This window comes from Macrotis lagotis, chromosome 8, assembly GCF_037893015.1.
Source record: "Macrotis lagotis isolate mMagLag1 chromosome 8, bilby.v1.9.chrom.fasta, whole genome shotgun sequence".
Classification (NCBI taxonomy): domain Eukaryota; kingdom Metazoa; phylum Chordata; class Mammalia; order Peramelemorphia; family Peramelidae; genus Macrotis; species Macrotis lagotis.
In genome coordinates, this window is record NC_133665.1 from 49,828,658 (window position 1) to 49,850,421 (window position 21,764).

Genomic DNA, 21,764 nt, shown 5'->3' on the forward strand with positions numbered 1-21,764 from the left:
TTCAGGTATTCCAATAATTTTTAAATTATCTTTCTTTAATCTGTTTTCCATATCTGTTGTTTTTTCAATGAAATATTTCACATTTTCTTCTAATTTTTCATTCTTTTGGTTTTGAAGTATTGAATCCTGATTTCTCGTAAAATCAGCAGTCTCCCTGAGTTCTATTCTTTGTCTGAAGGATTTGTTTTCCTCAGAGAACTTTCTTATCTCCTTTTCCATCTGGACAATTCTGCTTTTTAAAGCATTCTTCTCCTCAATAACTCTTTGAACTGTTTTATCCATTTGATCTATGCTGGTTTTTAACATATTATTTTCTTCAGCATTTTTTTGGATCTCCTTGACTAAGCTGCTGACTTCATTTTTACATTTTTCCTGCACCTCTCTCATGTCTTTTCCCAATTTTTCCTCTATCTCCCTCACTTGATTTTCAAAGTCTTTTTTTGAGCTCTGTCATGGCCTGAGCCTAATTTTTGTTTTTCTTGGAGTCTTTAGACACAGGAACTTGGACTTCCTCATCTTCAGATTGAGTGTTTTGATCCTTCTTGTGATCACAGGCAAAGTATTTCTCAATGGTGCCCCTCTTTTTTCTCTGCTTACTCATTTCCGCAGCCTGTGCCTGGTTTTGGAGTGCTCCCTGATCTTCTGAGTATTAGTGGGATACCCTCACAAGGATCTCTGTGTGTGAGGCTCTGTCTTCCTTCCTGGTCTGTGAATGACCACAAGCACACCCTTCTGTCATGGTGCTGAGGTGGGGGGGGGGGGGGCTGCTGTTCTATGGGGGGAGGCCTAGACTGAGATCAGTATCTGAATGTGGTCAGAGCCCCAGAGTCCTGTTCCAGGGACAGAGGACAGTGCTCAGTAGTCTCTCTTCACTCATCTCCCTAGGTTCAGCACTCATGCCCTTGGGGCTTCTGCTTACTGGCTCTGCCTGCTTCTGGTTCCTAGATCTGGGCTTCACTGGTCACACTGCTCGCTGTGTGCCCTGACAGCTGGACTTCACGTGCTCTCTCTGGCAGAGGTCCCCCTGCTGTTCCCCCAAGTTGTGCCTAGTGCTCCCTGGAGTGTAGATCAGGAAACTGCCCCCACTGCTGTGAGCTGCAGCTCCCAGCACCCTGGGGCTGCCTCCAGGAGGCTGAAGTTCCTTAGCTCTGGCGGGCCACCCCTCTGGTGGGCCACCCCTCCAACCCCTTGGAGCCGAGCCTTTCCACTCTTTTCCAGGTTACCTTGGGTTGGAGAATTGCCTCACGGGATCCCTCTGTGGGTTCTGTCTCTCAAAAATGTAGTTAGAGTCCTTGGTTTATAAGTTTTGCTCCAGAGCAACTAAGAGACGGTCCTCTCATATCGCCATCTTGGCTCCACTCCCTGGTCTATATTTTTAAAAAATGAAAGAAAAAGAGCTACTAGGACAGAATCCCTTTCTTACTAGGCCCAGTTGCACATTCTGCAATTGATAAATGGTGAAAGGATATGGAAAGGTAATTCTCAGATGAAGAATTAAATCTCTCTAGTCTTATGAAAAATTGTTCTAAATCATTAGTGAGAACAGAAATGCAAATTAAAACAATTCTGAGGTACCACCTCACTCCTATCAGACTGGTCAATATGACCAAAAAGGAAAATGATCATTGTTGGAGAGGATGTGGGAAAACCAGGAAACTAATGCATTGTTGGTGGATTGTGAACTGATCTGATCTTTCTGGAGAGCAATTTGGAATTCTGTTCAAAGGGCAATAAAACTTTGCATAACCTTTGATCCAGCAATACCCTTACTGGGTTTGTATTCTAAAGAGATCACAAAAAAGGGTAAAAAATCCAGATGTTTAAAAATATTCATAGCACCTTAATGGCAAAGAATTGGAAACTGAGTGGATGCCCATCAATTAGGAAATGGCTGAAACAATTGTGGAATATGAATGTGATGGATCACAATTATTCTATAAGAAATCATGAGGGACAGGACTTCAGAAAAGCCTGGAAGGACTTAGATGAAATAAAGCTGAGTGAAATGAGTAGAAGCAGAAGAATATTATACGCACTAATAGCAACACTGGGTGATGATCAACTGTAATGAACTTGTTCATTTCAGCAATACAATAATCAAAGGCAATTCTAAAAGACTTGTGATGGAAACTATAATCCATATGCAGAGTGAACTTTGAATGCAAACCAAAGCTTACTATTTTCAATTTTTTTAAAGTTATCTTATGTATTTATTATATTTTCTCTCACTTTCTTTTATTTTTTCTTTTATTTGAGTTATGCTATACAAAATAACTAATATGGAAAATGTTTTTCATGTTAGCACATGTCAGATCTATATTTGATTGCTTATTACCATCTTGGAAGAGAAGGAGGCAAGGAGGGATGGATATAATTGGAACTTGAAACTTTTTTGAAATGTTGAAAAATTGGGGAAAAAACTCAACTATTACTTAAAAAAAAGATTGTCTTTGGAATACTCCTACCTAATTTCTTTCCTGACAAGCTTTCTTTTCTAATCCCTTAATTGACCTATGGCTTCTCTTCAAAATCCTCTCCACATCTTGTTCTAGTTATTGGGTCTAGAGCTATAGCTTTCTTTTATGAATCTGACCAGTACAGATGCATCTTTTCTGAGGAACTAAAATTCTGTCTATGCACAGTGCTAGGTGACTTTCTGATGAAGAAATGTACTTTAGCTAATATCTGTTTGTTTTGTTTTAATTTTCTTTAATTTACTTAAAAATTACTAAAACATTCTAGTTTAAGAGTGAACATAATACTCCCTCCCCCACAAAAATGTAAAATCTCATGAGAAATAAAGTAAAAGAAAGAGAAAAAAATGTGTTTTGGTCTGTGTTCTGATACCACCAGTTCTGTGTCAGGTGAATCACATTCTTTATCATAAGTCCAGTGTAGAAGTTACTTCCATATTTTTCCACAGTTGCTGTTGCTGATTGTAATTCCCTCTATCCATTGCTCCCCACTACCCTCTATTATATTTTCTCTCTCCTTTCATTCTGTCCCCCTTCAAAAATGTGCTGTGGGGCAGCCAAGTGGCTCAGCAGATAGAGCACCAGCCCTGGGGCCAGGAGGCCCCAAGCCTTCATCCCACCCCAAAGACCCAGCAACCACCCAGCCCGTGGTACTGGACAGGCCATTCAATCCCACAAACTTGCAAAAAGTAAAAAAAGAAAATGTGTTATATCTGACAATCTTCTCCTATGATCTACCCTTTTCTCTATCACCCATATCTCCCCTCTATTCCCCCATCCCCCTTCTCTCCTTTTTCATCCAGATGTCTATACCCTATTGAGTGTGTATGCTGTTTCCTCTCTGAGTCATTTCTGATGAGAATGGAGGCTCCTTCATTCCCCCTTGCTTTCCCCCCCGTCCATACTATTGCAAAAGCTACATAAAATATCTTTTATATGAAAGATCTTAGCCTATTATACCTCTCCTTTCTCTTACTTTCAATACATTTCCCTTTCACCCATTGACTCGACTTTTACATTATATCTTCAAATTCAGATCTCTCCTGTGTCATTCTACCTGCTGTATTAAATGAGAAGGTTCATATGAGTATTATCAGTATCATTTTTCCATGCAGGAATACACATAGTTCATCAAGTCCCTCCATAATTTACCCTTCTTGTCCACTCTCTCTCATCTGACTGAGTCCTGTACTTGATGATCAAATTTTCTGTTCAGCTCTGGTTGTTTCAACAAGAACACTTGAAATTCCCCGTTTCATTAAAATTCATCTTTTCCTCTGGAAGAGGATGTTCAGTTTTGCTGGGAAGTTGATTCTCTGTTGCATTTCAAGCTCTTTTGTCTTCTGAAATATTATATTCCAAGCCCTATAAGCCCTTAATGTAGTTGCTGCTAAATCCTGTGTGATCCTGACTGCAGCTCCATGATATTTGAGTTGTGTCCTTCTGGCTGCTTGTAATATTTTCTTTTTGACTTGGGAGTTCTGGAACTTGGCTATAATATTCCTGGGGTTGGGTTTTTTTTTTAATCTCTTTCTGAGGGAGATTGGTAGATTCTCTCAATTTTTACTTTACCCTCTGCTTCTAAGATACCAAGGCAATTTTCCTGTAGAAATTATTTAAAAATGAAGTCAAAGCTCTTTTCCTGATCATGACTTTCAAGTAGCCAATAATTTTTAAATTATCTTTCCTGGATCTATTTTCCAGAACAGTTTTTTTTTATGAGACATAGTTTTTCATTCTTTTGGTGTTGAATTATTGTGTCCTGATTTCTCACAAAGTCATCAGTTTCCTTTAGCTCCATTCTACATCAGAGAGCTTTCTTATCTCCTTTTCCATCTGGACAGTTCTGCTTTTTAAAACATTCTTCTCCTTAATAACTTTTTGAACTGTTTTGTCCATTTAACCTAAACTTCTTTTTAACATGTTATTTTCTTCAGCATTTTTTTGGATCTCCTTGATCAAGCTGCTGACTTCATTTTCATGTTTTTCCTGTATCTCTCTCATTTTTTTCCCCAATTTTTCTTCTATCTCCCTTACTTGATTTTCAAAATTTTTTTTGAGCTCTATCATAGCCTGAGCCCAACTTCTATATTTCTTAGAGTCTTTAGATGCAGAAGTTTGGACTTTCTCATTTTCTGATTGTGTGGTTTGGTCTTCCATGGGACCAAAGTATGTATGGTCAGGTTCCTTTTTTTCTGTTTACTCATTTCCCCAGACTGTGCCTGGTTTGGGGATGCTTGGGATGTATTATTGGGACACCACCCCACAAGGACCTTGGTATGTTAGGCTCTGACTGTTCTCTTGGTTTGTTGAATGACCACCCCCCCCCCCAGGGCTATGAGGAGTCTCTGTTCATTGAGGGGTCCAGACTCTGACCAGGAGCTGAATGTAGTTAAATCTCAATATCCCAGAGACAGAGGACAGACCTCAGCAGTCTCCCTCCACTTCCTTATCTTCTGTGGGCAGAGCACTCAGGGAGCAGTTGCCAGGAGGCTGCTGGATGACTCCACAGGCCTGCTTCTATTTCCTGGGATCTGGGCTGCACTGAGGACTGCTGACACTGCTGCATTGAGAAAGGCCATGCTGGCCTGGGCTTCATGCTTGCTCTGGCAAAAGTCTCCCTACTTATATTCCAAGTTGTGCTTGGTGCTCCCTGGAGTGCAAGTCAGTAAACTGCTTCTGCTGCTGGGAGCTGGGGTAGGTGCCCATGGGCTGTTCCTGGGAGGCTGAAGTTCCTTCACTCCGGGGCTGCTGCCCCTCCAACCCCATGGAACAGAGCCTTCCCACTATTTTCCAGGTTACTTTGGGTTGAAGAATTGCCTCAATGGATCTTTCTGCAGGTTCTGTCTGAAAAATTTGGCTAGAGTCATAATTTTAAGGTTTTTGAAATATTTTGGGGAGAGCAGCTAAAAGAGGCTGTATTCCTGCTGCCATCTTGACTCTGCCCCATGTTTTCTCTCTAATGTTTTTTCATTTTTCCTTAATAATAAGATTAATATGAATCTATGTTTAGCATAATTACACATATGGAGTCTGTATTAGATTGATTTCTGTCAGGGGGAGGGAAGAGGAAAAGCAGGGAAGGAGAAAAATGTAAAACTCAAAACCTTGCAAAAAAAATGATTGATGCAAACTATTGTTGCATGGTGTTGGAAAAACAAATAAATAAAAATATTAATGAAAAAAATTAGGCCCCCCTGCAAAGGAGTGCCTTTGACCCACAAAAGACTGATAGTCAATCAATTCATCTCCAATTGATGAGATTCTATTAAAATCTCAATCAAAACCCTACTACCCTGTAACTTTTCAAGATGATCAGGGAGCTTTCCTGACCAATCTTCTAACACCAGTTTTCTTAGGTTTACAGGATAGGGCAAAGAAGGCAAGAGAAGTGAAACTATCCCTCAAAAGTTAACCCCTGTCCTCAGTTCCATGGGAGTCTCTAGTACAATGATTATACTGGGAGCGTAGTGCTAATCTTGAATAACTATATAATTTTTAGGAGTAATATTGAATACTGAGCTACTTCCCCTTGGAAGTAATATATCTGACTGTATGCCTAATGTTATGGATGTTAGAAGACTGATTCTATGAAATGAATGAAGAACTTAATAAAGCCCAGTTGATTTAAAGGATAAAAGTATTTGAGGAAAAGCATATTGAGGAAAAACTACAGATAACTGGCATTATTCAATAGGTGTAGACTATTGGTTAAGATGATCAAGAAAGAGGACAACCCATGGAAGCCTTCCTACACATAGATTCTTAAAGAGAATCTCCTGCCTTAAAGTGAAGAATCTCTTTTCTAGGGGAGAACTGTGTCAGATACAGTGAAATTAAATTGAGACAGTACTAGCTTTGCTACCCACAAAATTTTAGTATAAACTGCCAGCCCTGGGAGAGAATTTAGAACATAGAATGTTATGGATGACTTTATAGAAAAGGAAACTAAGACCCAGAGAGGTGAGGTGCCATGTAAGAACATAGAGCTTGTGCACTGATGTATCAGTCATTAAAGGAGCTCAGTGTGACATTCTCTAATTTCTTTGTTAAAATTAGAGGACATTCTTTGTTGTTTTCCTTACTATGTATAACCAAGTAAAACATCTATAGACCACACTCTTTCTTCCTTTTGCCTTAGATGACCAAATGCTACATCTCATTTCAGGTACATACTGTCTATCCTGATATCTGGCAATATTTAGATAGTATAGAACTGTAATATAATTAAAACTTTTTCATTTCCCTTTATTCTGTTGTTTTATATCTAATTTCTCAACTTTCCTTTTTGAAACTGTGTCATTGCTATGTATGCCCTCTTGGTCTTCAACCCTGTTTTTCTACTCTTTTTTCCCCCTAGTTTCTGAATAATTAAATTTTCTTCTATCCAGATAGGATACATGAAGGTACAGAGAGGTGGAAATGATGATCAGTCTATGAAAAGTGATCAGGTGTTTTTTGGAGATATTTTTTAGGTTTTTGTGAGACAATGGGGTTAAACGGCTTGCCCAAGGCCACGCAGCTAGGTAATTAAGTGTCTGAGGCCACATTTGAACTCAGTTCCTCCTGACTCCTGGGCCGATGCTCTATACACTGTGCCAACTAGCTGCCCCAGTGATCAGGTTTTCAAGTAAAGAACTGATTTAGATAGAAAGTAACAAAAGCCAGTGGTGTAACTTGATCAAAATTATAATTGAACTTTAAGGTTCTAGCCAAATTAAATTAATGGAATTGATGGAAATCAATGGAATAATCTGGGAAAAAATAGCAGAACGACACATATCACCTTCTTTTCACTGGAGAAGTGGGTATGATATGTTGAACATACTATCACATGTGGTTATTAGATATGCTGTTTATGCTTAATTATTTTTCTTGTTACATGGGAAGATTCATAGGGAGAAAAGAAAGGGAGGGATTTTGAGGAAAAGTTTAATAAAGCAGTTTTTTAAGAGGACAAGCTAGAATTGTAGATTCGCAATTGGAATAACAACTATCATTAGTTAGGATGATGTGATCAAAGGAGTTGGTGAGAAAACAGGGAATGGGAAGAGTGTGGAACGACAGAAAGGAAGAATTTAGAAGGGAGAAATATATTATTATCCCTCAAACACAATCTGAAGGACAGGAGGCCTCTGATTAACTAAATGAAAATGGATCCTTGGAAAATATAGTTCTTATAGTGATGAAGAGGAAACACATAAGGCTCAATAACAATATTGAAAAATTATCCCTAAAAACCCTCATTGAAAATCCTTTTCTAAGGGTGGCTAGGTGGCACAATGGAAAGAGCACCGGCCCTGGAGTCAGGAGTACCTGAGTTCAAATCCGACCTCAGACACTTAATAATTAACTAGCTGTATGGCCTTGAGCAAGTCACTTAACCCCATTTGCCTTGCAAAAAACCTAAAAAAAACCCTTTTCTCTGATTCTATAGCCACTAAGAAAATTTAATTCTGACTTGAATTGCCTATCTGAGGAGAGAGTACATTAGTTAAATTTTTTTTGCAATTCCAGTCAGATTTGTAAATATACATATTGGCATTGTGATTCGCACACTAGCATACTACCAATTTATGTTGGTACATGCCAATTTAACATTGAGTTCCAGTATCTGCAGAAGAGAAGCTCTAGTTGTTGAAGGAGAGGAGAATAAATCCAAGACCTAAAAAAAAACCAAAAACAAAATAACAAAAAAGCCTTTACTTACCTTTTCTGTTGTTTGGCCTTTTGTTGTTTAGGTGCGTGACTCATTAGCCAGATCAGGAGATGAAGGCTGGTGGCAAACATGGTGGTTACAACATCCAGATATGAGGACATCAATAAATATGTGGCAAGTTCATCTTTTTATTAAAGGACATTGGTTTGTTTGAAATGGAGGAGTAAAAAATCCTTCCCCACTTATCCATTTTTTGGGGGGGAGTAGAAGTACAAACAGGATTATGTGAATTGCCCAGGGTCCCACAGCTAGTTAGTACCAAGTATCTGAGTTAGGATTAGAACTCAGGCCCTCATGACTCCAGGGATTATCCACTGTGCCACCTAGCTGCCTCTTCTCTTCCTTATCATTTAAAATTACATGAGGGGCAGCTAGGTGGCATACTGGATAGAGCACTGGTCCTGGACACAGGAGGACCTGAGTTCAAATCCACTCTCAGACCCTTAATAATTAGCTGTGTGACTTTGGTGAGTCACTTAACTCTACTATCTTGCAAGAACCAAAAAAAAAAAATTATATGAGTTTGAAGGAAAGATTGGGTACAAAAGTAAAAGGGAGAAGAGAGAACAAAGAGAGAGATATGAAGATGGAGCACTAAATAGATCAGCTGAGAAATAAAATATTCTATATTTGACCAATAGGAATAATTATTACTCTTCCTTGATGAAATCCCTCCTTTAAAGCCTCATGTAGGAGGGAAATAGACCTGTGTGGTCAAAGGCTGTGACAGCAGAACACAAACTACAGCAATTAGACCCTATCAATCATGTTTGAAAGGCTTCAAGGGCAGGTTTGGTGACAGCCATCCAGAAACCAGTATATATAATTGCAGAGAATTTCATCACCTAACGACTGCCCACCAGGTGAAAATTTCATTTTTTAGATACAATACCTAAAGAAGGTCTAGCAAAAGACAATGAAGGGTGATCTGCGTATGGAAGGAAGTTTTGACATCTATGAAATCATCTTTTCCAGTATTGAACCAAATCAAGCAAGATAATGAAAATGAAAGCACTTTGAAAATTAAACAAAAACAAAAAATTTCAGTATAATATTAATAAGTAGCTAATACTTATATAGAAATATAAGATTTGTAAAACATTTTATATACATTACCTAATTTGAGATATGATCAAGAATAATAATAAATAATGTGAGTTAGGATAAATACAGTAATGGAAATTAGAACAATATTAGATTAAAAACTTCTGAGACCTGGAAGCTTCCACCCTTATAATCTGTACTCCAGCACAGTTTTCATCACTAAGTGGAAATTTTATCAAATAATAGAAACCATATTCCAAATGCTTAGGGTAGTTGGAAAGATTTTTAACTTACTCAAAAGTACCTTATATAGAAATTAGGATCAGTTAAATTAATGTAGAAGAGATGAGAAAATGAGAGAGAGAGAGAGAGAGAGAGAGAGAGAGAGAGAGAGAGAGAGAGAGAGAGAGAGAGAGAAAGAGGAATGATGGCCCATTTTCACCTTCCCTCATTGTTCCTACCTCCTTTTTCCCAAGAACCTCCTTAACGCCCCCTTTACCTCCTTGTTTCTCAGAGTGTAGATTAGGGGATTCACCATTGGTGTAACCACTGAGTAAAATAGAGAAATGAATTTGCCCCGGTCCTGGGAACTACTCTTGGCTGGCAGCAGGTAGGCATAAATGGCTGAGATATAGAAGAGGAATACTACTATCAAATGGGAGCCACAAGTTTTGAAGGCTTTTTGCCAACCATCAGCAGAGCGATTCTTCAGGACAGCCTGGGCAATGTAACCATAGGAAATGAGGATGATACTCAGGGGCACTGCAGTGAAAAAGGCACAGACACCATTGAGGAGAGCCTCATTGAGGCTTGTGTCACCACAGGCTATCTTGATTAGAGCTGGCACTTCACAGAGAAAATTGTCGACTTTCTGGTGTCCACACAGTGGGAGCTGCAGAGTGAATGTTGCCTGAATTAGGGAGTTTCCTAGGCCTCCTAGCCAGGCAATGGCAGCTAGCTGCCAGCAAAGCCGAGGGTGCATGATGGTCATGTAGTGCAGGGGCCGGCAGACAGCTACATAACGATCAAATGCCATCACAACCAATAGGATGCCTTCAGTGGCACCCAGCCAGAAAAAGATGTATAGCTGGGTTATGCAGCCACTGTAGCTGATGGTTTTGTCTGGGCCCCACAGATTCAACAGCATCTGAGGGGCTGAACTTGTAGTAAAGGCAAGGTCAAGGGAGGAGAGGTTACTGAGGAAAAAATACATGGGTGTGTGAAGCCAGGCATCCAGGCGTGATATTAGGATAATGGTCAAGTTGCCCACCAAGGTCAACAGGTAGGAAAACAGGATAACAACAAAAAAGATCATCTCCAGCTGAGGATGGTCAGAGACACCCATCAGGATGAAACCTTTAAAGGAGTTGTTGTTGACTCCTCTCATCACTGGCCACATTCTGACCCCTAAGGAAGAGAGAAAGGACATTACACTGAGAAAAGTGTCAGGAGAGTCATAAAATGAGAGTGTAAACTGTTGGACAAGATTCATTTTCTCAACATCAAATCTTCAGGAAAGATAAGTTAAGAAGGAAAGAAAAGAAAGGTAAGAAAGATTTCATGAGTCTCCTGGCTCCAGGGTTATCTACTAGTTTGGGACTATCTTTACAGTAACTAAAACCTTAACCTCCAAGAATTCCCAAATGAACAAGAAACTTTACAAGAAGAGTATTCATGAATTATAAGAGAACAACCAAGATGGTGAGGGGACTCAAAACCATGCTGAATGAGGACTGGGTGAAAGAATTGGGAATATGTGTAACCTTAGCAGAGAAGACACAAGTAGAGAATGCTTTGATAGTTGTCTTAAGATTATGATAGCAGTACAGGTGGAAAAGGAATTCAACTTGTTTTATTTGGACCCAAAAGGTAAAACTAGGAAGAGTTTTAGATTTATATTTGTTTACATTTAGATTTAGATCTAGATTTAAGTTCAACTTACTGAAAAGCTTCCTAATAATTGGAGTTGTCCAGTATCAGAACTGAGAGTAACATTTTAAATCTTTAAGTGAAACTGCACTTTAATATTAGTCTAAGTAACACAAGAAAGAAAAGGAATGATTTAAAATATATATGTACATATATATACATATATAAAGAGATAATATAGTTTCTCTTTCTTCCTGATATTGTATGATTCATAAACACAAACAAGTTTTCATATTAACTTGAGCAATATTTGATTAGGAAAGGAAATAATATAAAATAAATATTATATATATTTAGTTAAATTATATTAGATTAATATAGAGATGCTACACTCTAGATCCTCGATGGGGTTTTGGATTATTTTCTCATTTGGATTCTCTGTATCCCTGCTCCTCTGTCTTGGTACAGATAATTTAACTTCTCTACTCCTTACAGTTCAAGAAATTTACTTGCCTGACTTCCTTACATTTATAATGAAATCAGTATTTTTTTTATGTGACCTAAACAATGGAAAATATATTCATTAGTTTAGTATTGTAATATGATATTACGGACTAACACATGGCTTGAGATGTGCAAGGGATTTAGAATATTGAATTTTAGCACCAGAAGACAAGAAGGTAACTTAGAATCTTGAATGTTAGAGTTAGAAAGGACCTTTGAGATCATTTGCTACAACTAGGGTATACTAGTAAAAATTTAATGTCAAATTCTCCAAATCTGTAGGGCATGATTAAGTTTAATCTGCATCATTAATATTTTCCATTACTTTCTAAAGTCTAGATAATTAACAAAACAATACCTCAAGTCCTGATTTGTAGCATTATTTATTTCTCAGCTGTAAATGCTTGTCCTGAAAGTTTAATGACCAACTCTGAGAGCTGATTAGAGCTGACTCTAGCATATCCCTAAAATGTTTTATTTTATAGATGAGGAAACCTAGGGGACCAAAGGTTATATAATTTTGGAATATGGAAATAAAATGAATCTCAAAATATAAAGCTGAAAAGGAATAAATCTGTACTTTGCAAAAAGTCATAAAGATTTTTAATGTTATGTAACAGGAACATAAACTCTCCACTCAATCTTAGAGTATTTGAATTGAGGATCAGGTTTTGAAATTTGAAAGAGGTAAGTTTATTGTAAATAGAAGGAAGTGTTATTTTCTGAGGATTGAAAATTTATGAAAATGAAGAGGATCTGGTAAGAAATATAAATCAACTCAATAGAAGTTTTTGGTTACATTAATAATTTCAGAGTCATATTGATTTGTTTAGGAAAACTGGACTATGTGAAGGATGCATGCACCTTCTTCAGTTTTTCTATATCATTTTGAAAGGGTTTGGAACCAGTATTCAAAGAAATAGCATATATGAACTTTGAGGAAAAGCTAAAGGATGAAAGATGTAGAATAGTAGAATAGAAAAATCGTTAGTGATCCTTGAGGACCACAGCTGTGAGAAAACAAGGACAAAGGTCTCCAAGACCCTTTTGCCCCTCTGCTGTTTTGCAATACAAGTATCTCGTGACTTCTTCATTCTCCTACTTTTGTGTTTGCCCAGGAAGCAGCTCATCCTGAGGTAACAGGATTGTACCAAAACTGTAAAGATAAGGAAGTATGACAAGAATTTGGGCAAGCAACTTTACGATCTTTTTGTATGGTTGACTCCCATTGATTATCTCACGAGATATGTTTGTGCTGTCCTAGGGCATAGGGAAGATATAGAGAGGTTAAGGATACTCAATAAAGTAGTCTTGTAGTTTTTTGTTCATATGATAAGGCGCTCCTGTCTTTCTTCCTTTTCACTGTAGCTGAGAACAAGTTTTTTGCTGGTCAAAGAACTCAAGGTTGGTGCACCGTTTCATTTCAAAAAATCACTAGATTTAGAGTGAAAGGAAATATTTAAACCACAATCTCTCTGGCTCTTGATTTCTTCATCTCTCTAAAATGAAGGAGTTGGATTTCATCCAAATACAAAATTTGGGGTTGCTTAGTTTGAATAAAACAATATTAAGATGTCTACATTTAATTCACTATTGTCTCTGTGAAGGACTTCTAATAGAAGGAAATTGAGCCTTTATTCTGTGTAAGGAAAACCAAAATGGGTTTAAATTAAATGAGGTGTAGTGTCATGAAAAATGAACTGTCTCTAATCACAGTCAGAGGAATTCAAATCCTGACTTTATAATTTACTACCTGTGTGACCTTAAGCAAGTCACAACTCCTCTTGGTCACAGTTTCCTCACTTGTAAAATGAAGAGTATAACCAACTTTAAATCTATAAATCTTATGAACTGAATATCTCCAGGATATCTGTTGGAAGGGATAGCCAATTCTATAGGAGAGGGAGGAGAGATCACTTTGGAAATGAAAGTGATACAAAAACAGAAGACATTGATATAGAAAGAAGTAGGAGAAATTGATTCCTATAAAGGTGATAGAATCATTGGTGCGATTCAGGAAGAAAGGAGATATACAATTGTAATGGGTGATCAAGACCTTTGTCTGTCAGGAGGCAAGGAGATGAACTAGGTGATGTCTCAATCCTCCTTCCTACCAGAGAAGGATTTCTGAAATTCTATGACTTCTGTGCCCCTCCACATGCTAATGTTTCCTCTCCTATTGGAATGTACCCAGCTCAGGAACATCTATCATTTTTGTGGTTCCTCTTTTCCCTTTTGGAGCTGGAAGAAAACATTGAAGATGAAATCTATCTCCTTCAATTGTCATGGGTCACTGAGACCTTTGTCTGTCAGGAAGAAAGAAGATGAACTAGGTGATGTCCCAATACTCCTTCCTACTGGAGAAGGATTTCTATGATTCTAGGACTTCTATGCCCCTCCACCTGCTAGTGTTGTCTCTACCACTGGAATGTAAACAGGTCAAGACCATTTTTGTGGTTCCTCTTTTCCATTCCTTGAGCTCCATCTTGAGCTGGAACAAGACATTGGGGATAAAATCTAACTCCTTCATTCTAAAGTGATAAAGAAATCAAGAGACTGAGATTGAAATATTTCCTTTGACTCAAAATTTAGTGAATTTTCTATTCTACTATTCTATATCACACATCCATTAGCTTTTCCTCAAAGTACATATGCATTTGAGTTTAGCTAGTTTAGTCTTTGCTATTAGGCAGTTCTTAGCAATGCCTTTTTTATTAACTTGCTTCATATCAAAGACATTTATTCTTTTTTTCCTTTGTGAAGATGAGGATGAATAATAGCGCATCTGTAAAATATGCTTAAAGGCATTTATCAAATCATTTCTTACCTATCTTTCCTTCTGTATCAATAACCACAATCCTCAAAAACTGTCAATCAATCTCCATGATTTCTTCCTCCATTCTTTTCTTTCACTGCCTCTCCTTTCTTTTCTTTTTTTTTGGGGGGGGGGGCTTTCAAGCTAATGGGGTTAAGTAGCTTGCCCAAGGCCACACAGCTAGGTAACTGTTAAATGTCTGAAGTTGGATTTGAACTCAGGTACTCCTGACTCCAGGGCCAGTGCTCTATCCATTATGCAACCTAGCCACCCCACTTCTCTTCTTTTCTATTTGCCCCTTTCTTCCTTCCTCTAATGGAATTGTAGAATCTTTGATTTGGGAATGGACCTCAGTAAGTGATCAATAATATGTTTTTCTTACTTCATCTCTTTTACTCTACCTCAGCTTCTCCCAGGACAAAAATGTATCTATCATATGTGGAAGCATGACTTTGGCTTTGAAACTTTCCTTGAATTTTTGATGCATCTCTGATTCTTCATTCTTCCCCCCTTCATCTCCAAATTACCCAATCTTCAAAGTCTCCCAGTCATTGAATGCCTAGAATGTAATGGGGAAGTGGATCTATCTGAATCAGCCTGTGATAAATGGTTTCTTGCTTTTCCTTATCCCTTCCCTTCTTCTTTCTGTTCATCCCTTGCCATTCCTTCTAGGCTTCCCTCCACGACACTAAATTCTTTGATTGCTGAATTGCACTTTTTCTCTTATTTACAAACTGGAATGAATCCTGCTAATTTAGGACTAATGGGAGTGGTCTTCAAACAAAGAGATTGGATTAGAAGACCCTTTGCAGAGTCCCTTCCAGCTTAGCCATTCAAGATTCCTTCCAACTCTAACATCCCTGGTTCTAATATGGAGCCTTCCTTTAATAGTGTATGAGTTATGATTCTCCTTCAGCTGAGAGATGTATACACACAAGAAGGAGTCAGACTTTGCTTAGTGAAGCACTGCTAACTAGCTTTTCACTTTTCTACACCTTTAGACAGGTCACTTCACCTCTACATATTTCTTTCCTCAACTGAGAATTCTAATTCCTGACACCTACTTCACAGGAGGTGAGAAACCTCTGTAGAATGAATCCTGGTCCTCTTAAAGAGAAGGCTGTTTGACTTCAGCTCCAGTCTTAAACCTCCTTCCTCCATTTGGGTAGAGGACCTGAATATCCATACACAGTCCCTTAGCTCACCAGGGCCCTCCATACTCTACACATTTCCCTTTCTCCTTCAAAACTTACCTTGCCTGTGTCCCAAAGTCACATTGAGAATTGACTCATTGCTGAAGCACTTCTGGAAGACCAAAACCCAGGTTTCCTGATTCCTAATCCATTGGCTTTTCAATATACCATATTTCTGTGGAAAAGAAAATAAAGCGTTGAATTTAGAAGCAAAGGATATAGGTATAAATTCTGACTGTGCAACCTGGGGAAATCACTTAACTTCTCTGGGACTCAATTTATTCATGTGAAAAAAATAAGGAGTATAGATGAGATGATCTCCCTTTCAGCTCTAAATCTATGTGTTGGTGGGTTACTGTTACCTTACTCCAAGGTAACAGTTGCATTTTAAAACACAATTGCATGCCCTTGATGGTTTAATTGAAATGAGTGGAATACAGAGATACTGAATGTTGGAAATTGAAAGGGTTTTAGAAATTGCCTAGTCTGATCCCTTTAGCTACCAAATGAGGAAAAGAGAAGTAACTGGTCCAAATGACAAAGATGCTGGGAAAGTTTGGCTGCAGAAGCCAGATCTCTTGACTCTTGTTTTAATGCTCTTTCTTGGATACTTCTTTGCCAGTGGTGTAGATATTTTTAGGAAGGGTGAATCTTTTGAGTCCCCATCAGATGCTACCTGTAGTCAACCATCATTTCTACTTCCATTGAGGGCTAGTTGCTGCAATTCAGCCTAAGATCTTCTCACCAACATTCTTGACTCCAAGAATGGAACCTTCCATCCACTGCACAACCTTGGAATGAAAAGAACTTGAGGGGCGGCTAGGTGGCATAGTGGATAAAGCACCAGCCTTGGAGTCAGGAGTACCTGGGTTCAAATCTGGTCTCAGATACTTAGTAATTACCTAGCTATGTGGCCTTGGGCAAGCCACTTAACCCCATTTGCCTTGCAAAAACCTAAATAAAAAAAAAAGAACTTGAGTTCAAATATGACCTTAAACATGTACTAGCTTTGTGACCCTGAGCAAATCATTTACTATCTCTGCCTCAATTTCCTCAACTGTAAAATGAATTGGAGAAGGAAATCATAAGTTTCTCCAGTATCTTTGTCAAGATAACTCCAAATGGGGTCACAGAGAGTTGGACATGACTAAAGCGACTGACTACCACCACCAACAACAGCTAGTGAAAATAAATTTTTTTCCTCCATCCAAATTTATGGAGCCTCTGAAATCTATTCAGAGACTTTTTGGTGGGGAGAGGAGGACTCTACGGATCCTGGGCTAAGAGCCCTTGTTCTAGAGTCAGCTATTCAATCAGTATTTACTGATTGCCTACTGGGTGGTAGGCACATTCTAGGTGCTCAGTATAAAAAGAAAGTATCCCCCCCAAAAAAAACACAAACCACATCCTATAAAGAACTATATTAATTAACAATATTAATATCCAGACCTGGGGATTGGAAAGCTAGGTTCTACAACTGAGACACAATATCCCAAAGCATCTGTTTCACAGAATAAAGGTCTTGGTCATTACAGAACAGAGTGAGTGTGTATTCTTACAGTAGGAAATGAAAGAGTCTCCCAAGCACCCCTTGTACTCACCAGCTAATATCTGGAGGGCAAGGAGCAAGGGGTATGAATCTCTTGAAGAGCAAGAAATAGACTACTTGTAGGGTCCTTCTCTCAAGTCCTGGCTTGGGGCTGCCAACTTTTAACAATGAGGCAGTACCTGGTCCTCTAAGGATATTGGTTGTTTCCAGGTTTGGGTCAGTTACTGATTCTACAATAGCCCATGGGAGAATCAAGGCCCTCCACAGCCAACTAATAAGCACTAAATAATAATAAACACTGAAGTAACCAATTAATAAGCACTAAATAATAATAAGAACTAAAGTAGTCAGAATTCAAGAAAAAAAACTTGTCCCCAAAGAGCAGAGAGACAGTCTTTCTCCTAAATTTCCTCCCCATTCCTAATAATGCATTTCTTTTCCCAATCCCAATTTTGTTTATTATTCTAATACCTTAAAAATTACATTTGTTTAATTCTTTATAGTTTTGAATTTGTTCTCATATGCATCATTTCATTTGGTCCTAAAGACATTGTTGTTAGGTAAGGAGGGTAGGAATTATTTATTCCTATGTGCCAGATGAGAAAATTGAGGCACAAAACAGGAATAATTTACTTGTCCAGAGTCACACACTCTTGATCTTACTATCACTTACAATTATTCTACTTATATATCAATGATCTCTGAAACAATAGCCTATATTGGTATGCTGGTAAATGTTTAACTGAATCTCTGGAATAAAATGCACATCTAACATACTTTAAAATTTAATCTACAGGGACTGCTAGGTTGCACAGTGGATAGAGCACTGGCCCTGGAGTCAAGAGGAACTGAGTCCAAAGCTGACCTCAGTCACTTAATACTTACTTAGCTATGTGATCTTGGGCAAGTCACTTAACCCCATTACCTTGCAAAAACCAAAAAGAAAATAAATAAATAGGGGCAGCTAGGTGGTGCAGTGGATAGAGCACCAGCCATGGAGTCAGGAGTACCTGAGTTCAAATTCGGCCTCAGACACTTACTAATTACCTAGCTGTGTGGCCTTGGCCAAGCCACTTAACCTGATTGCCTTGCAAACACCTTAAAAATAAATGAATAAATAAATAAACATTCAATCTGCATTAACAGTTTCTCCATCATTTTCTTAAGACTAGAGTACAAAATCAAAAAAGCAGCAAATCTATATCTATACCCTAAATATCTACAATAAATAATATGAATTAGCATCAGTTCTCTAGAATCATGAATGATCATTGTATTTATCATAATTCCTACAGCTTTCAAAGGTGTGTTTTTTTTACAGTGTTGTTTTTATAGTCTAAATTGTTCTCCTGATTTTGATTTACATTATCAGTTTAGTATCAGTTAAGAACTTTTAAGTCTTCAAGAATGTCTATTTTATAGGGTAATCATTCTTTTGATTCTATTCATTTCACTCTACATCAGTTGATATGTCTTTCTTGAAAACATCTATTTCTTCATTTCTACAGCACAAAAGTACTCCATCACATCCATATACTACAGCTTTTTCAACTATTCCTCAATTAGTAAGCAACCTTTTAGTTTCTAACTTTAAATCGCCAATGTAGCTATTATAAATACTTTTGTCCATAAATAAACTGTTTTGCTTTCTTTGATTTCTTTTCGGTAAAGCTTAGGAGTGGTATACCTGGGTCAAAGTGCACATGCCACTTAATAACTTTGTGTGTGATTCCAAATTGCTTTACACAATGGTTGTATTGATTCACAGATCCACCTGTGAACTGTGACTGTCATTTTTACCTTCAAAACATTTCTAGTATACATCTTCTCTCTACTCACATAGCCACCACCTTTGTTTAAGCCTTTATCACCTCCTGGCTAGTACATGGTTTCTTGTAATGACATTTATGAAAATATGGAGCATTTATATTAGAAAAAGTAATCCAAAGAATATATTCCATTAATGTTGGGTCAGTAGCATCATCTATGTTTATTCAAGGAGAGCATGCTTCTTTTGGATAGTGTAGTAGGAGAGAGAGCACTGGAAGAGCCAAGGACCACTCTTCACTTCAGTACCAATAACAACAAGCAATTATTAAGCATCTATTATTTTCCAAGCACTTTGCTAAGCACTGGGGAGACAGAAAAACAATGCAGAGAAGGCTAAGACCTGAAGCAAGGAGACTGATTATTGGCTATTCCAACAGTTCAGTCAAGTCATGTCATTCTAATTTCAAATTCAACATATCCAAAATTGAATCATTACTTTTCCCCAAAATCCTGCAATCCTTCAAACATTTTTCTTTTTGATTTGTCACCACTGTCACCCACACTAGAGATCTCAGTCATCTTTGATGTTTTACCTTCCCTGATCTGCACATCCAATTATTTACATATGGAGTCAGGAGGACTTGAATAAAAGTCTACCTGAAATACTTGGTAATAACCAGCTGTGTGACCTTGGGCAAATCACTTCACCTCATTGCCCCCCTTTTCTCCCCAATAAAGCACCAAATAAAATCAAGTCATCCAATCATTTGACAAAATCTTTCAATTTTACACCTCCAATATATTTGTTCATCCTTTCAACTCACAATACCACTACCATAACTCAAGAGCTCATTATGTCTCAACTGTTCTTTTTTAATAGCTTATTACCTGGTCTTCTAGACTCTGGTCTATCACATCTCAAATCTATTTTCATAGCTGTCTAAAAAATGTTTCTAATAATGCTACTTCTCTCATTCCTCTACACAAAAAAATACCCTTCAATAGCCATTCTTTGCCTATTGGATAAAGTAAAAACACCTTATTCTAGCACTCAAGGTCTTTCACAGTCTAGTTCTATCTGTCTTCCCATTTCTAGCTCACTACTCACCCTTATTAACTCTATATTTCCCTAAAACTACACTACTATCTATTCCAAACTCTCATCCTGCTTTCTGCTATCTCTATCCCTTGGCTAACAAATCTATGCAAATTCTCAAAATAGACTTCTCTATGTATACTCATTTGAAATCCCTTCCCTTTCTTAAGATCCAAATCTATGACTACCTTGATGAACTCTTCCTTCCCTGATTCCCCAAACAGAAGTAACTTTCCTTCTCCTCTAATATTTCAAGGCATGAAATCCTACTTTGGACTTCCTATGATGTCACACATTATACTTACTTGTACATGCAACTGTGGCTCAGTACCCATTGTTCTAACTGATATAGACTAGGTTCAATCATAGGGACTTCTCAAAAAATACATTTTTTGGCTTATTCTTCCCTTATTCCCCCAAACATTCTCTGAAAAATAACTCATATCTATATAGCAACATTTTTTTTTAGGCTTTTGCAAGGCAATGGGGTTAAGTGGCTTGCCCAAGGCCACACAGCTAGGTAATTAAGTGTCTGAGGCCAGATTTGAACTCAGGGACTCCTGACTCCAAGGCCAGTGCTCTATCCACTGCGCCACCTAGCTGCCCCTAAAATAATTCATATCTAAGCACTAACAGTAATTAGATATAGAATCATTTTGATTTCACTCCACAGAAAGAAGGTTGAGTAGACAAAGAGTAGAACACAATTAATATAATTCTCCTATTCTCCCTGCATGGGCCTTTACATTCTTCTGGATTTATAATGACATTGTTTGGTTTGAATTCCCCTTAGAAAGAAACAAACTAGAAGTGCTAGAGGTGAAACCTGTCAACATTCTGGTGTGTCCTGTCTCTTGCCAATGAACTCATGTAGCATCTAGCATTATGGTCCTAGACTTGGAAAAAAAAAAACACTTGAGATTTCTAGAGGCAACTGTTTTCATTTCTATGGGCAACATACCTCATAGTTCCAAGATCATTCATTCTTTTGTATTATGTTACCATTCAGTTGTTTTCCAGTTGTGTCCAACTCTTTGGGATCCCATTTGGGGTTTTTTCTTAACAAACATACTGGATGACGTTTGCCATTTCATTCTCTAGTTCATTTTACAGATAAGAAAATTGAGTCAAGCAGGTTAAGTGACTTGTAGAGTCACTCAGCTAGTGTTAATTGTCAGAGACCAGATTTGGACCAAAAAAGAGAACTCTTCTGGCACTCTATCCACTGAACCATCTAGCTGCCCTCTTTGTATTATAGATTAACTTTCCATTGCTTCTTTTACTCTGGGACCACCCGCTAGATACTCAGACAAGGATGTCATATTTCTTCATAAGGTTGAGATGTCAGGAAATCTGACCACTCCTTTAGAAAGTTTTAGAGATGGTAAAACTCATACATTGAGAACATATAGAACATATAGAACACACTTCAGGGATTCCTACAAGCTGTCCATAAGGTTTCCTGGGGCCATATGATTGACAGCTTATGTAACTACACTAATTCTCTGTCATTTCCTCTCCATGGTTGGGTCTAAGAGCTCTTATAAATTTACCACTACCCTAGTCAGCTGTGTGACACAGTGGATAGAGTGCTGGGCCTGGAGTCAGGAAGACTCACCTTCCTGACTCCTAGCCTTAGATACTTACTATTTGGACAAGTCCCTTCACCTGCCTGCCTCAATTTCTTTATCTGTAAAATAAGGTAAATAAAGATATGGCAAACCACTCCAG

The 21,764-nt window shown here is 38.0% G+C and overlaps 1 protein-coding gene across 1 annotated transcript; it reads right to left on the reverse strand.

Moving 5' to 3' along the window:
• Nucleotides 1–9,694: 9,694 nt before the first annotated feature.
• LOC141496445 (olfactory receptor 2C1-like) lies at nucleotides 9,695–10,636 on the reverse strand. The gene has a single exon (XM_074198981.1). The coding sequence runs from the start codon at nucleotides 10,634–10,636 to the stop codon at nucleotides 9,695–9,697; it is 942 nt and encodes a 313-aa protein (XP_074055082.1).
• Between the last annotated feature and the right edge of the window lie 11,128 nt (nucleotides 10,637–21,764).